The 17,850-nt window shown below is 41.4% G+C and overlaps 1 protein-coding gene across 5 annotated transcripts in view; it reads left to right on the plus strand.

Annotated features, from left to right (window-relative positions):
- Positions 1-3,557: 3,557 nt before the first annotated feature.
- LRCH1 (leucine rich repeats and calponin homology domain containing 1) overlaps positions 3,558-17,850 on the plus strand; it is a 119,123-nt gene continuing 104,830 nt past the window's right edge. For 2 of the 5 annotated variants that reach the window (XR_011697374.1, XR_011697376.1), the window contains exon 1: positions 3,558-3,924. Coding sequence is in view for 2 of the 5 variants with exons in the window: in XM_071551068.1 (XP_071407169.1) it covers positions 3,687-3,924 (238 nt within the window). In the remaining 3 variants the exon portion in view is untranslated. The remainder of the gene's footprint in view (positions 3,925-17,850) is intronic. The other 3 variants (XM_071551068.1, XM_071551081.1, XR_011697375.1) reach the window with 2 other exon arrangements.

Consider the following 17,850-nt stretch of genomic DNA (forward strand, 5'->3'; position numbering starts at 1 on the left):
CTTTTATATACATTTGCATAAATTGGAAACCAGCACTGGTGTGATTGATCTTTTCTTTTTCTTTAGTGCTTCCAGTTTCTAATCCTTTGTATCTATAGGAACGGAGCTGGATCTGGCACAGTGCTCAAGCAGAGAAGAGAGAAAGAGAAGGCAATATACAGTTTCAGTGTGTTACGCACCAGATCAGTCATTATTAGGTCAGAATCACCTTGTGGGAGGGGTGTGTGTGTGTATGGAGGAGGCAAGGATGGGTTGAACCTCACAGAGCTGGGATGGCATCGTATTCCTCATGGCAGGCCCTGGAGCCCACACGGGGAAGAGCTGGAGCAGCTGTCAGTCACAAACAGCCCAGGGAAACTATAACCCCACACAGCTCCTGGAGCCCCGACCTTGGATGGGCAGGGACAGTGAGAACATGGCCCCTCACCCTGGGCTGGGACCCCAGAGTGGTTGGGGGGTCAGAGGCCCCACCTGGGGGTTTTGGCTGTAGAGACTAGAGCAGGTAAAACCCAGAGGTTTTGGGGTGTTGAGTCATGGCTCTGCCATCTGGACATGGGAGAGCTGGCCTGCCACAATGTTTTGGTGATGGCTCTCTCTCCCTCTTTCTCCTTCTCTCTCATCTTGCTCTCTCTGCTTCTTTTTTTCTTACTCCGTTCTTGACGCTGGAGGGATTGGATTTGATTTACATATGGTGAATTGGTTAAGTATTGCCTTGGGTGTTGTTGATTAATATGTGCTAGGTTAGTATTGTGGTGGAACATTTTGTCTAGTTTTTGTAGTGCTCTTTTTCAACCTTTGTCAAGTTCCCTTATTTTTTCCCCTAAATTAATTCCTTGGGAACAAGTCCATAGCTTATTCTCTTGACATTTCCATGAGGTATTAAAGAACCATATAGATATACATATTAAATATTAATCCTATATCTATATAAAACATATAAAATATTATATATAAATATTAAATATATAACACTCCAGGGCTGGAGTGTAGCACAGTGCTATGTAGTTTGTTGTTTTTTTCTCTATACAATCTTGATAGCATTAACAGTCTTCATAATGTTACTTCCAGAAGTTTCAACACAGTATCTGATAAGCACAGGTCATGCCTGCATTGCACCTCAGCGGCTCAGATCAAAAAAGTAGTTTAAAATAGACTTCATCCCTGATAATTCTTGTGTGTCCTTGCATTCCTGTAAGGGGAACCTACATCTTTAACCCCTGCTAGACCACATGCCAGGGTAGCCCCAGCCTCTCTGTAATCCTGGCTGTCCTTATGTTGGGCAGCTTAAGAGGGAAGGCTCTGCTGACTTGTCTGCCTCTGCCAGTCATGGTCCCTTCATGTGAGCCCAACAGGGCAGCCAAGGTGGGCACCCTGTGGATAACCTGATGGCTCCTCTGTCCTTTGGGTACCTCCTGCAAGGCAGGACAAGCTGTCCTTCAAATGAGGCTAAGAAATGTATTGCTGCTGCATTATGCAAGATGCTGTGCATCAAATCCCAGGATTAGCATTATGGTGTGAAGACAATGAAAAGAAAAAACTGCACCTTTTTGGTTTTTTATCAAAATCAGCATCAGAAATAATTTTGTCTAACCAGAGCTGGGGAAGGAAGGGACATGATGCTGCACTGGCAAGAAAACTTCCCAAACGTCGCCAAAAGACAGTCCTGGTACCTGACTGGAAAGAGCTGATGCTGGAAGATGAATTTTAAATCTATTCTGCCTGAATGTTTAGTTCTGTATTAAAAGTTTCAAAATAAAGTTCCACAATGCTGGGTAATTTAATACACAGGAAATCCAACAAAGTCATTTACTGAGCTATATAACCGACAATATTTCAGACTTCTCTAAGTGTATAAGAATAGAGTACTCAGCTTATTAAACTTGCATTTAAGTAATTGCATTTATAAAACACAGGGAAAATATAGCCTAGCAGTTGTTCTTATTCACAGTTTATTCAATAAATAATGTTATTACTTATTGTTCATCAACATTTTTCTTTAAATTGCTGAGATGTAGCTATCTGTTTCTTTATGCTTTCCAGCATAAATTGCATGCAAGCTGGAATTAAGCATTTTAAAGAAAACAAAGCATGTTGTGACTGGTGGAAATTTGTGGGAAATACTGTCTTAATAAGACAGAAAGAGGCTTTGGGAAAAATAATGTGATATCTGGGCACAACTGTGGTTACTGTTGCTTTCCTCTTAGGCTAGGGGCTGTTTCAAGGAATGGTTTCAAGAATTGCTCTCTGGTGCATCCAGAATTTCCTTGAACAGGAATTAGTCATGCCAAACCCCAAGGTCTCTGCATAAAGCATAAAGAACTGGCAACTTTAGGTATGAGGGTAATTTGTGCTGGAGTTTAGGCTCAGGACTCATATTTTAGGTGTAGTAAAAATGTACTTACAGTAAAATAATCCCCTTCTACCCATCTGCCCTACAGTTCTTTCCTTAATGTAAGGCATCTCTTTAAAAACACTGCTATGCTGCCTGAAACACTTCTGCAGTGATGCAATGCATATAAAACTTAAATGAAAAATGCCGATACTGAGAGCATATCTAAATTATAAAGGACAAGATTTTAATGGATGTTATGATATTTTTATGTGAAAAGGTCCACCTCTAACATCCTTTCTCCCTTTTCCTTAACACCTTTTTCTTCCAGTGCTATTTCTGGTTGTGACTGTTGAACTCAATGTCTCATTCTTCAGAAACTTAGGCTTATTTCCTCAAGGCAATTCGATCTTCCTTGTCCCTGTAGCACTCAGCGCTTGAGCTTCCTGGAGCTGGGATGGCTTTGGTTTAATGTCATCCATTGATCACAACTCGGGGTAACTGAGTGAAATGTAGCGGTCTGTAAGACACAGGTCATGGGTGGTGACTTACAAGTGCTTTTTTAGCTTTGAACTCTGTGAACCCTGTGGGAACACGCGGCCTCGCTCCTCTCCCACTCCTGGGCTCAGCTTTGCCAAGCGGCAGAGAGAGAGTGGGAAATAAACCAAACCCAGCACCCTCAGAATGTTTATCCCATTGAAAACTGGACGGATTGCGGTTCCTGTTCCTGGTTTGCCACCACGGATCCCACCCTCTCGGGTCCCTCGCGGGCGGGGTGTCCCCAGGAGCCCCGCACAGGTGTGAACCAGTCCCGGCGGGAGGTGCAAGGCATTGAAACAAAGCCCTTCTTGAGGGCAGCTGCTCCCCAGGGTCTCGCTCGGTGGCCACAGCCCCCGTAGCTTGGAACTTCCCGAGCAGGAATGCCGCCTCCCAGCACGTGCCCGCGGTTTCACGCCGCCCAATAGCCGCTGAGGCCCGCTGCGGGACAGCAACGCTGGGTACCGGGACAAAGAGCTCGCGTAGGCGGTGGGCAAGCCTCCTGGGCTGGCTTTACAAGGGAACGTGGCTACAAACCCCCACAGGAGAGCCCCCATCCCGCCGCCCTTCCATCAGCACTTCCCAAGGCCCAGGCAGCGCGCCGCCGCTAGGGGGCGCCGCCCCGCCCCGCCCGCCGCTCCGGGAGGGGCGGAGCATGCGCAGTGGGCGCGCCTCTCCCGGGCCGCGCGCCCCAGCCCCTACCGCTCGCCGCCGCCACCGCGAGCGGGAGGCGGAGGAGGAGGAGGAGGAAGCAGAAAGGGAGACGGGGAGGGAGACAGGTCCGGCGGCCCTCTCGGGTACCCCCAGCGGCGAGGGGAAGATGGCGACGCTGGGAGGCGAGTCGCAGCCCTTCCCCACCGCTGCTTTGGCGGCGGCGGCCGGGGTGGGCGGCGGCGGCGGGGCGCTGGGTCTGCAGGCGCCGCTGAACCGCGGGCTGGAGCGGGCGCTGGAGGAGGCGGCGCACTCCGGGGGGCTCAACCTGAGCGGCAGGAAGCTGAAGGAGTTTCCGCGCAGCGCCGCCGGCCTCAGCCACGACCTCTCCGACACGGTGCGGGCAGGTGAGCCCGGGCAGGGGCCGGGGACAGGGAGGGGACAGGCGGGGACAAGGCGTCAGTCGGCGGGGATCCCTCTCCCCTCGGGCACTGGAGCCCCCCAGCCTCCCTGTGAGCCGAACGCCCACTCCCCACCCTTTCGTTCGCTCTCCCCCGCGCCCGTCCCCACGCGGAAACAGAGCCCACCCCCTCCCTCCGCGGACCCCGTGCTTTCTTTATTCCCCCCGCCTTGGTGTATGAGGTAGGTGTTTGCTCCCATATGGCTGGATCTCCTCTCCATCCCCCCAGCTCTGCATTTGGTGAGGCAGAGCTGGCTCTCTTGTGGCACACCGGAGGAATGTGCATGTATGTGTGTGCGGAGTTCATGCTCGCACCTGTCCTCTGCTCCCGCTGGAGAGGGCATCTCGGTGCCAGCGTTCCCTCACTGCTGAGGTTTGCGGTGGCGGCCAGCCCACCTTTGGTTCAGCTGCGGGAGGAACGAATACACGTGCCAGGGTGGATACCAGCTGCTTCTGCCCTGCTGCTCGTGGGTGGGCCCCCTCGGCACGGAGTGGGTGCAAGCCGGTGTGTAACCACATTGAGATACCCATGTACCTCATGTCATCTGCTTGCACGCCATGGGTGGAGGTGTGTCCGTAGGAGCATATTTGCTCTGCAGCTACCCCGGGGAGCATGCTGCCTTTCACAATGACACTTGTTCAGCACTGGGACTGACATCCACCCTTGTGTCCTTACTGTTATGTAGCCACAAGTACCAGCTCTGTGCAATGCCATCTTCCAAAGCAAATGTGAAATTTCTGTCTTCACAGGCACTGTACATATTCTTAGTGGGGGACACTATCATTACATAAATCTGCAGAGGGGACAGGCCTGACAACTCTGCAGGCAGGAGTAGTGAGGGGAGCTGTATCCAGTCTGTGTTTACCTTCCCTAATACCTTCCTTCGAACATGAAAGAAAGCATGCCTAGTTCTCACCTAAGGAGAGAGACCCCTCTCAAAGGGTCATACCTGTTTTCCTGCCTCTATTTACACCAGGAGTTGGAACCGAATCCATTCTTTACATGGTGTCAGGAGGCAGAACAGTACAAACCCGCATTGGAAGAATATATTAGTGTATTCTTAAGATCTTTGGTGCACCTCCTCCGCATGCCCTTTTGTGTCCCCATTTGCTTGCTGAAGATAATTGTGTTGTAACAGCAAAGGAGGAGACTTGTAGTCACTTGTTCCTGTCCCACAAAACAGCAGGTGCTATACCTGCGCGGAAACATGTGATAGCATGAAGCGAAATGCTCGACTGCTCCTGCACATGAGGGTATTTCTGCCTTCCTGTGTGTGGATACGTATGTGCTGACTGCATATGTGTATCTATCCCAGGTATAAGGAACAGAGTTCATGTCTCAGGTGTGTGGTAGATGTCATATGTAGTTGTTATTTAGCTTTGACACTTGATTGCTGATGCTGAGTGGATTTCACTTTGGTCTGTGTGAACATCTGTATCATCATACTAATAAAAGAGTATATGAAGGAGTCCTGATGAATGAAACTACCTTGAATTGGTAGCATGAGTTGCCGTGCTAACAGAGAGCTGACTCAGTAGCAGATGTAAAAGGGTTAGGCATGGTGGTGGCACTGTGTGTGGTTAGAAGAATGACTTTCAGTTGTTTCCTCAAGCAAGACGTTTTATCTCATTCCTTTCCTAAAGTTGTAGTCTAACAAAGACATCCCATGATATGAGAGAAATAGTTTGGAAATCCAGAAATTTAACTTGTTTGGTTTGACCTTACATTGATCCAAACAGTTGGAAAGCAAAATTATGAATGGGGGAAGAAAATGGTTTAATTGGCAGTGATTGCATGTTAGTATTTATGTATTGTGTAAGTATGTGCTGTACAAGCATGAGCTGTGTGTGGTATGCGTAGGTAGTACCTGCTTGTTACATGCTTGCTATTCTACTAATTTTTCTAGGAAAAAAGTAGTCTTTGCCTTCAAGCATTGATGTGCTTTTTTCAGCGTTTAGCTGGAAGACATTTAATATGAAATTAAATGTAAAATTGTGTGTTCATTCTTGTTTTGTTTGGTATAAACAGCAGTGTAGAGCAGCCCGTGTCTCAGTCTTGTGATAACAGTAGCCTTTTTTTTTTCATTGTCCCTCATGTGTTAATCTGTAGTTACTTTGTTTCTGTTTGTAACAGTATGTTAAAACTGTTTAATGGGAATTGCTTGCCTTGGGAATTAGTCGTGTGTTGGTATATTTCTAAAAAATCTATGGTTCTTTTCACATTTTACATTACATAACTAAAATATATAAACAGAACGGATGCTTGGCTTAAGCCCAGATTTCTGATGCTCTTGAGGCAAGCTCTTCATGGGAATTTTTTGTCTTGCTTCCTCTCCATAAATGTACTTTCTTGTACTATGTGGAATGTATCTGTGCAATGAGTGACTTACCGTTTTGGATCTGATGTGCTCACATGTCTCTGAAACCCAGAAACTTTGGGGTTTGGGGCAGGGCTAGCCTTTCTCTGTTAAAGCTTTTTTATTTTTTGGTGAAGAGGGTCAATCTCAGTGAAAAATGAAGACAATCCTTGATGGCTAGTCTGAGGATTGAGTTTGAAGTCTGAGGAGCAGGGAATTTCCAGAAAACTGAAACCATTTCTGCATCTTGACAGTGTTTTAGTATTAGAGACTGAAAATATTTTTTTGGATTCAGAAAGTGATAGTCTATAACTACTCTCAAATGAAATATTATCTTGTTTTCTAGAAAGGTTCTGGGTATTTTATGTAGCTCTGAGGAAGAAACAAGTGTTAAACTTTAAATTCTCTGTTTGTGCTTTTATTGTTTTTCCTGAAGTTAGCAGTCAGATTTTATATAGTGATTGAAGTAATTATGAAGGGAACATGGTTTGTTTGCCTTTTACAGCTGAGACTGGATAATTTGACTTTTCTAGCTCTTATGGCAGTTACATTCTCTAGTAACTACAGAGGCTTAACTGTACTTGTCACTTTCTATTTGTGCAGCTTCTTGTTAGGCTTTCCTCCTGTGGCTTTCCTTTGCATTAAATACATCTTGCTTATAGAGACATGATAGAACCTTTCTATCACAGTCTTTGAAAGTGCTGCTTAAGAGCTGAGTGACCCAGTCAGATGGAACTTTTGGGCAGGATCTCTGCACACAGAAGGGAGTTTTCATCTTGTTCAGTACTGTTAGAAGAAAATAAAACCTCTATGTAAAGTGTCTTGAGTTTAGTCAGACATTTTAAACTACGTCAGTATGAATGCATTGCAAAAACCATTTCAAAAATAATAAATGCTATTTTTATCACTTGTATTACAGGCTGGGTTATGCAGAAGGCAGTGACACAGTAATCACATAGTTCTTAAGTAATAGCATGCAATTATATTCCTCCAAACTGCTGGGAATGCTGGAAGCATCTTACTTTATAAAAGAGGAAGAAAAGGCCCAAAAAATGTTACTTAAATGTGTAACCATGGCTGCTTCTTTCACTTCAACCTCTTTCTGTAGGCTTTGGTTGTATTTCTGAAAGCAGATCCTGTGAGGCTTTTCTGGTGAATACCCTCTTCATCCATGTCTGTTGGGTGAGTTAGGCACACAGGGAAGGATTCCTTGCTGCTGCTGCTGCTGACATGGGAGAGAAGCAAATAAAATTTTGTATTACATGCTGGATTGTTAGAAAATAGTAACAAATTGAAGTATTTGTTTCCTAATTTGGACAGTATGAAATTTTGGAAGGAATATGTATTTATTTTTTGTGCTTTAGAGTGCTTACTCAACTAAAGAGCTCCCACCTGCTCTTTTTAAAAATGTTTCGAAGTGGATGTGCTTGCCAGACAATGCAGTGTTGAAGACACCTTAGCTTGGCAGCATCTTTGAAATAGTTTTTTACATTGTATAACTATGGATTTGTTTTCAAGATGGCTGAAAAATGACAGTATAACTATGGGGATTGATACTTGTTCAGGTGAAATATGGTCCTTTCATTCCTCTTCGATAATAATAATAACAATAAAAACAACAATCGTAATATTTCTTATTTCCTGTTTAAAAAAATTAAATAGCATGTGAATGAGGCTCTGAACAACCAGATCTGGTCAAAGATATCTCTGCTTCTTGGAGTGGGATTGAACTAGATGACATTTAAAGGTTTCCACCAAGACCGTTCTATAATTCTGTGTATATTAGAGTGCCATAATTTATTCTCACTTATTTTCTCCAGCTCCTTTATTAATGTAATTCTTCCTTCATTTCTGGCAATTCTCTGAATTGTAGCAGTAGATATACCATTGGTTCCACTTATTCTAAATGCAAGTTGTACTGGGAAGGATGTCAGACATACAGACTAATTTGTTTGTGCTATTGTGTGCTTTCATTTATCAAATATGACCACCAAATGGACTGTTGTTTAGAATTTGGTTGTTATTTGGTCACTAGGGAAAAAAAGAGATTTGATAAGCCTCTCTTCTTTTAAGAATTCTCTCTAGTAATTACTGCTTTGAATAATTCATCATCTTAAATTCATGTTTTGATTAAATTGTGGCGGTTTTCCGATGAGGCTTCTGGAGAACCTTTCATTTTGCTCGCTTTAGCTAAACTCGTATCAATAAAAATGTCTTTTAAAGCAAAACAAAAGAACTGTGTTTCTTCTTCATGTTCAAAAGCCAGTCTCTTCCTACAGCCTTCCTGTGTTTATTTGAAGATTTCTAACTTCACTTATTTTGTTTCTTACACAAATATTTTCACTGTATTAGAACAGGGAGAAAGAGTAAATATGCTTATTTATTATCACTAATGAATTGACTATTACCCTGCAGCCAAAACTTAGGAGATATAACTCTGAAGGCTTAAAAATTAAGATAAATCAAATTTGTGTTCATTATTATAAATGCAGCAGTATATGTAATATTATTATGTATTTAACAGTTTCCAACACCACCTGATCATGGGCTCGCTCTGGACATCTCTGTGTCAACATATTCTAGTTTCTGCTTTTCACTCAAGCAATGCTTTGTAAAAGAGCTTTATAAAACCAAAGTAGTCTTTTTAGGAGCATGGATGTGTATACAGGTTACAACTGCAGAATACCATTCAAACCATTGGTCCTTTCTTCCCCAAGCCTGAATGTATCCTTGCTTGTGGATCTCAAGGCTATCGACTCCTTTTGAAAGGAGTCTATTAGTTCTTTTGCTGTAAGGTCTAGTCAGTTGGGCTTTTGAGAGTTACCTCTTTTGTCTGGAGATTTATGCCCCCATAGCTGAAATGTAGACAGTGACTTCCCAGGTGCTGTTTGACTCCTCTCACCACAAAACACAGTGAATTAGCTGGAATTGCCTTTTGTTTCATGAAACAAATTAGCAGTGCTCAATTGCCTGGTTACTGTTTCAGAATGTGGCTTGAACAGTTTAAGGGCTTTCTACCACTGACTGCGAGTGTGTCTCTTTTCCTTGTATTTTTGTTTGTTTTCTCTTTTGTATAAAAGCTTCAAAACTTGTGCAAGGACTAAGAGGTAGGAGAGATGACAGTCTAAAAATCACATGATAGAGAAAGGGTAAAACCCTTCAATTGCAGCGGGAGTAGGCTGTGTATTTACCCTTACCTTTATACTTAAAGGTAACTTCCAGTTCAGGGTGGCTCTTTTTTAAACAGCTCTGCCTAGAATTGCCAAAGCAATGTTTAGACGTGCTGTGAATGTAAATGAATAAAACCTGATTGCTTTTGTAGAAATAGTGTCACTTTGGGCATCCTTGGCCACTCTGCTTGGAAAAGACTGATTGGAAGCTCCAGAAGTGCTGGTATGGTAGCTGAGGTACCACAGGTTCCTTTTCAAGTGATTCTAGACAAATGGTTTGGGAGATCCACTGGCATGTGATCACAGGCCTTGTGCGAGGTACAAGCCAAATTATTCCTGTATAGTTTGTGAGCCTCCTTTTATTCCTTCCCTGACCTGTTTCTGTTGTGTCATCACCACAAGACATCTTGATTTAGTCTCAATACTATACATAGAGTTTTGAAAACACTAAGAATTTTGCGAAGGAAAGAGCTGGGGCAGAATCAGCTATGACAAAATAGAATGAATTATTAGCCCAATTGAACTGTGGCTTGGAAGAGGAAGGGGATGAATGGTAATCTCCCAGGCACTCAGCAATAGGACAAGGGGCCACAGGCTCAAGCTCTGCCAGGGGAAATTTAACTTGGAGATCAGAAAAAAATTCTTTACAGAATGAGGCATTGGAATGGGCTGCCCAGAGAGGTGGTGGATTCCCCATCCCTGGAGGTTTTTAAACTGAGATTGGTCGTGGCACTGAGTGCCATGATCTGGTAAATGGACTGGAGTTGGACCAAGGGTTGGATTTGATGATCTCGGAGGTCTTTTCCAACCCAATCGATTCTATGGTTCTATGATTCTAATGTAATATTAGTTTGAACAAGAAAATTGGAATAAAGATACTATTAAAGAAGACACTAAAGGCAGAAGTGTTATACAGAGTGAAAATTTCTGAGCTACTAAGTGAAAACATATGAAGTAGTGGAATTCAAAGAAGGGAAAGGGTTGTAAGCAGGGAGATGAGCTGTATGTTCTTGGTTGAATGTAATAAAAGTCTTGGGATACTTTCTGATATCCGTAAAACTGAGGAGAAATGCCTGTTATGTTAATCACGATGACTAGAGTTTTGTGAATAGAGAATTAGATAAGTACAAATAAAATTGTTTGACTCTAGTCTACATGAGATTTATAGACTTTATGCTTTTGAATAGTTTCAAATTCATACTTTAAAATATTTACTGTTGAATTTGAGTTTGGAAAGCCTAGCATCCATTTGCCTGCAGAAGGAAAAGCCAGTGAAATTGTTGCTGCTTACAAGGTTACAAGAGCAACCAAGATGGAGCAATTGATGTTTTGCATATCAGAATGACCATTCTGGGAAGGATGAGTAATTTCTCCAGACCAGAGGCAGACTGTTCATCCTTCTGCCTGCTGGGTTCTTGGTGTTAGTAAGCATCTGCTAGATTTGTGAATATTCCTGAACTCGTTAGGTTGCTAATTCACAGTTAAAATCAATATGATTTAAATAATTTAAATGACACTTCTTGAGCCAGATGTGTCCTTAACTACTTCTATTGAGACCAGAATGATGAAAATAGTGTACCCATTTATTGTTCTCCTGAGTGTAAAACTGAAAGACCAGAAATGTTATCCCTGTATTCAGCATGCAGTTTGCTGTCCAAAGTGGAAATGGGTGTTACATCTCCTGATTTCTGCTGGCAATATTGTGCAAGGGATCATACAAACATCAGAGTAGTTCTTTGAGAAGGTACTGAGGAGTTGAGCTTCTGGAGGAATAATTACTTTCTGCTGAATTTGTGCATAGATGTGTCCTTATGGGAGGAGTTAATATATGAAATTCTAATGCTTTCTCTCCAGCGTCTTTTCACTAAGGGTGTCTTGCTGGCCAGTTTTTATCCCTTTTTTCCTTGTTTGGTGCAAAACACCATAATGTCTATAAACCTCCTAACTATTTAAAAGTAGAAATAACAATAACAGTCTTGTGTCCTTCATCCCTGTCTGTAGGAGATTTTATTCCTTGTGCCAAGTGCAGTAATTGTAATACTTTTATTTCCTTTCCAGACTGTGGTGCTTTAAAATGTAAGATTGGTAACAGATTTAATTCCTAAGTTTTTGACTAGTTAGGTGTTTTCTGCTATTGCAGCCTGATAAATACTTCTTTCTGCTAGAAGGAGACATTGCTGGAGCAGCTGGCATTAATATGTGTTAAGAGTATTTAAGACAAATAATTTTTTGAACTAAAGAAACATAATTCATCAAACTACATCTTGGAAGTGTATTTAACTATAGCATGTGACCTGATTTCTTTAAACTGTAACAAATACTAGAACACTACTAGAATATTAGTTTATATTATAAAGTAGTATGTTTCAAAAGTAGCAAAGTAACTGCAAATGACATTTTCACTTTGGTTTATTGTCTGTATACAGACAGGAGGGTTTTTTAATATCTAAAGTTTGCATCTTTGTGTTATTTAAAGTGACATCACTCCTTTCTAGCGTCACATTAGACAGATAAAAAAGAAAAATGGAAAATTAATTAGATGAGAAATAAAAACCCCTCCACATTTGAATGTGAAGGGAACAGCATGAATAACAAGTTGGGTTTGTTTTTTGCTGAACAGAAAGAAACAGGTTCATAAAATGTGTATGCAAAGATAAATCACTGAAACTGATGGAGAAGTTTTGTAAAATGGGCAAGAAGTGGGGTAGGAAGAGAAAACTGTATCAGAGGTTAATCCAAGGAAAGAAGTGGAGCAGAATACACCCTTGGTTTACAGAAGCAAGGCAAGATACCAAACATGCAAGTGCAATAGTTCAGTTACAATGAGAACCTTGTGTCACATTTTAAAGATAGTGAAATTGCTAAGTGGAATTTTTATTATTAAATGCCTTTTTTTTTAACTGTTTGATTTTCTTTTTAAAAGTTTAATGGTAGGAAAATTAGGGATTATTGAGCTATTGACAGGTTGTAGCAATGCTGCTGTTATGTTACTGTATTTGGAGAATAGTGAGGCCTAGCTGATTTCCGTCTTTTTAAGGGAGGGCAAGTGTACTAACAGCAAAATGGTCTGTCTATTTGGTGGGAAATGAGAAAGAACATAGTGTCATTCATATGTTATATAATTAAAAATGCAGACAGTTATGAAGATTTTTGGAATGGGTTGTCTGGTCAAAGCTGAAAGGAGCCTTCTCAGCAGTTGGGGCAGGGCGATGTTGCCCTGGTTATTAAACACAGCTGTCATTGATTAAGGGGAGAAACTTAAACCTGGGTTTCCCATGCTCATTCTGTGTTGTGTTGCTAAGGTTGTTTGTTCATTTTGTTGTTGTTGGTTGAGTTCATCCCAGTTCAAGAAAACTGTCCTTTTGCCTTCTACTTCATACAGTGTTGTTTCCCTACTCGGTAAGTTTTGCCTGTGATTCCCATTCCAAGATTTGAATTCCAGCCTGGCTGAGTGCCTACTCTTCCTTTGTGTTCCATTTGCCAGCCAGTTCAGATTGCTTTGTGTTAGTGACTTGTGTTTGCCCTCACTCACACACGTCCTGCCACTTGCAAAGTTTACTAGACATGGTGTTTTCGCCTGCTTGGGAAGATGTATCACCAAAATCCTTGAGCCATCCATCTGAAATGTTTTAAGCGGCCATGCTTTGTCTTATTTCGAGACCTATCAGCACAATTCCTCCTAGTTTGTATACAACATCAACATGTTTTCTCACTGCATGTAGTTCTTCATTAGTTTTTTCATCTCTTATGAGCAGATGATGTAGTTTCTTAGTCAAAATGTGCAGAAACTAAGACTGCTTTACAGATTGTTGCTGTGTTATAATCGATATTTCCATTCACTATCAGAACTTTCAAATTTGATGGAAAACTATTATGCTATTTTGGCAATGTGTAGTTTCATATGTTATTTTTCTGAGGTTTTATTTGGGAGGGATGAAAGAGGCTGCTGAGACTAAAATTGCTTGTTTTTCTTTAATAGAGTGGACAAATTTCTTCCCCATCTTTGGAACTGCTCTCTTTTTTCCCCATATGCTTACTGAAATTCAACATGAAAAGTGAATATAATGTGCCAGACTCTTCAAAGAAAATCTTTTGTGCAAGTGGTGTAGATCTTATGTTTTGAATAAAAGTACAAACTAATTCAAAATAACCAGTAACTTCAAATTTGCTAAAATTTTTGTAAATTTAGAGATAAGACAGGCACTATCATGGTATAGACCATGGGACACTCTTTTCTATCAGGGTATTGCAACGACTACTGGTATGTTGAAGTGTGCTCTGTGTAACCCTGGTGTTCAGCCAACCAGTCAGGAACTTCTAAGCATAGAGAAAGTAGTCTTTTGAATTTCTTGTGCTTGGAAAGCCTTTTATGTAATTATATTAATTGTTAATGTAATGACTTTAAGAGCTTAAGTCATTAATATAATGACTTTAAGATTTCTGCTTTTAGTTGTTGCTAACATAGACCTTGTTCTAGGTTTCTGTTAAAAATTACCTTGCAAACTTTGCTTAGTGAGTTATTTCATTGTTCTATAATGATGCAGGTTATCCCTGGTTGTACAGATTGGAAAAACTGAGAATCAAGAATTTTGAGTGGCTTAATCCAGATCTTGGAACAGATCAAAGACAAAACTGTGTAAGGAATCCAGACTTGGTTCTCTGGCTTTTTTTTCTTTTAAAGTCTCAATCAAGACAGTGTGGAATACCTTGAAGAATGGACGTTGAGGCATTTGAATTCAAGTTTTGCTCTGGAAGATGTGGGGATAGTAGAAAAGACTTAAACCCTGAAGCTTTCATTATGGTCTTAAGCTCTGGGAGTGGTTTTAAACTTATTAACACAATGCAGAAACCCACTTTATAGCAGCATGTGGCACAGACACAGATACAACTCAAATAGTCTCTAAAAGAAGATCAGTATGGATTGGCAAGCAATTAAGAATCAGGTAATATGGAAGAGTATTAACTTTCATGACAACAAGAAAAAAAAAGTCAGTTTTTTGGCAACAAGTGCTGTACTCCTTCTGCCAGTTTTCATATCTGCATACATTTGGCTTCCTAGAGAACTGAAAAGGTTATTTTTGGCCTAGTGCCGTAGGCTAAAAATGGCTTCTGGAATCTCATAGCTCAGTTTGGTGCTGAGCAGTTCTGTGCGGTAGTAACATAACTGCAGTAATTGGTAGTCTCACTGAGGCATTTCAGTTATGCACTTAAATGTTAAGCTGTGGCAATGTGGCTGTGTGATCCCCTCAACATCCCGTTTATCAGAAAAATGTAAGCCTTGTTTATCTATGACACAATGGTAGCCTGAAGGAAAAGAGGCTTTTCTGTAAGTACTTGTTCAAGGGAAGTAAGTCAGTGTAAGGCTTAGCCTCTACAGGGAAAGATTCTAAAATGAGGAAATAAATCATGGTATTGCTGTGGGAACAGTGAGGCACGAGCATAGCAGCTGAGACTGTACTTGTGGGCCACAGAATGAGTCTGTGAAGTTTCCTTGCGTTTCTATCCAGTGTGGTGTGTGTGTATGGCCAGGCTTCGCAAACGCAGATTTGGGCAGGGCTCTCCCCACGTGGGTGTGCCCTTCCAGCCTGCGCAGTGGATTTTTTAGGTGAGGCTCAGCGTGCGCAGAACTGGCCCCACCGTTTAAGTCCTGAGGTCCATCTGCCACGGCCGAGCGAGCTTGGACAGTGACAGTGAAGTCCTTGGGACTGTCACAGCACCCGGTACTAACCGGGACTGACCCTGCTGAGCATCCGAGATGTGACGGGATGGGATGGCAGGGAGGCATTGAACTGCCAGGGGATGGTCCCACTGAGACTCGAATGCAGATCCTTGGGATTCAGAGTCCGGAGTGCCCTCCTTTACACCACGAGACCACCCCCCACTCTAGTAAGGTTTACCTTTAAAAATGAGAAAAAACCCCACCCCAATCCTCACACTGCCCTTCCCCAAGAAAGAAGCACGTCAGTTACTAGATGTGAATGTGTGCTTGTAACAAATGTAGGTTTCTGAATGATTTCTGAATAGTTTGGGTGGAGTTTCAAATGAGGAGTTTGAAATAGTCACGAGGATAATGAATGTCTGTCTAAATCTAAAAAATCATAGACCAATGACAGGTCCAAAAACATGAAAAGGCTTGATGTTACTTTCTTTTATGTGCTTCACAAATCTGCTAGCATTTTCCCCATATTCTTATTGAAATAAACAGGAATAATATGTGGTGCTGCAGGAAAGTGAAGTTTTTCTGTCTAGATTTCATATAAAAACACAATTATATCCATTTTTTTTGTGGGTGAAGTCAGCATGGACTCAGTCTGCATGAGAATCTGTGTTACTCTAGACATAGGTCATAAATATCAATAGAACACTCATTTTAAAATCATCCCAGAAATCATTATTGTTTTTTTGTGTTCTGACTTTGCAGTGTGAGGCTTTGTTAACACAGTCTGAAAATATGGCTGAAATAAAATGAGTTCTGATCAAATTTGCAATCACACAAATTTGAGATGACCAGACTAGTGAATGGCTCTTCATAGACTGTTACCAGACTTCTTTATCAGTGCTAAGGCTCAGAAATGAAGAAATAAATCATGGTGTTGCTGTGGGAGAAGTGGAGCACAGGCATCGTGGAGAGCTGTCTACCTCAAAAAAATCACTGTTTCTGTAATGCAAATGCTGTTGTTCTGAACAATTTATGTAAAAGAATCATTCCAGATCAACTTCTGTGTAATACTTGTTCTCAGTCTTCAGAAAGTTTGAATTTTACTTACCTGGAATAAGCAGAAACCTTGGCAGTTGTCCTAAAAACAGCTGACCCTGTAAAATAGAGTCATTTGGTTTGTGTTTTGATGGCTAAGCAGTTTACATTTCTGGCTTGCAACCTGTAGCCAAATAGTTTTATAGAATGTGTGCTGTTTTAAAAATTATTTCTGATGAGGTACTTATTGAAGATAAATCACATTCTTGGTTAACAGTATTTGAAGGAATTAGTAGGTGTCTGAAAATTTTTCTTCCTTGTCTCTAACAAAACCATCTTATTTTTCCATGTTTTCATCATAGAAAAAATAAAAATATTTGCAGTTAGGAGGGATTCTTCTGCTTGTAATTGATTCAGGTTGGAAAAAAAGCAAGTATTGTTTGTGCCCTGTGTATTTACATTATGTCATTGTGTGTGTGTGTTAAATAGGGTGAGTGCATTATGTATATAAAATATACAAAAACGTATTTCACCTGCTCCACTTTATGCATGATACAGTTCTAAGTTTTCATATGTTTCTAAACCCTTCCTTGCAGCCTGGGGATAACCCAGTTACTATCTCTGAAAAGACAGGAGATAGGGAGAAATATTTATTGGCAATTATTGTGATTAAGTTATTAAATTAAGGTTATTTGAGCATAGCTACTTTTGTTATTCCTGTGAAACAGTATAACTAAATTCATGGAAAGCAGTATTATAAGAAAGAAAATGGTAGAGGGCAGTAAGCTGCTAAGGTTTTTTACTTTATTGACAGAAGCAGCTTTTTTTAAAGGAATTTGCGTAATAATTTAAGAATATTTACTCAGTTCTGTTGTTCTTTACCAGATATGTCTCACCTTATTTTGTGCACCTCTTTTCATTATGGTACTAGTGGATTATACTTGTTAAAGCATGTTGAAGCAATTGATTTGTCTTAATAATAGGAGTCTTTTATGTTGATAGTTTGTTCCTCTGCCTAATATTGACCATCAGTTTCCCTGACTGAGTCTGTGTATCTAGATTACAAATTTATGGCTCATATATACTGTCTCAATTTTAAAGTATGCCAGTGATAATAGTATGATTTATTATATATTTCATTTGCAAATAAAGAGATTACACACTCTATTTTTTTTCAGCTTCTGGTCATTTATTCTTTATTCCTCACTAGATCAGATAATCCACTGTAACAGACATTTACTCTTCTGCAGTTTTTATACATTATTTTTACCTCTATATTTAATAAGCTGGGGCGGTCCTGTGGTGTCAAGGAGAGCACTCCGGACTCTGAATCCCAAGGACCTGAGTTCGAGTCTCAGTGGGGACCGTCCCCTGGCAGTTCAATGCCTCCCTGCCATCCCATCCCGTCACATCTCGAATGCTCAGTAAGGTCAGTCCCAGTTAGTACCGGGTGCTGTGACAGTCCCAAGGACTTCACTGTCACTGTCCAAGCTCGCTCGGCCGTGGCAGATGGACCTCAGGACTTAAACGGTGGGGCCAGTTCTGCGCACGCTGTGCCTCACCTAAAAAATCCCCTGTGCAGGCTGGAAGGGCACACCCACGTGGGGAGAGCCCTGCCAAATCTGCATTGGTGAAGCCTGGCCATACACATA

The sequence above is a fragment of the Pithys albifrons genome, chromosome 1 (genome assembly GCF_047495875.1).
Source record: "Pithys albifrons albifrons isolate INPA30051 chromosome 1, PitAlb_v1, whole genome shotgun sequence".
NCBI lineage: Eukaryota > Metazoa > Chordata > Aves > Passeriformes > Thamnophilidae > Pithys > Pithys albifrons.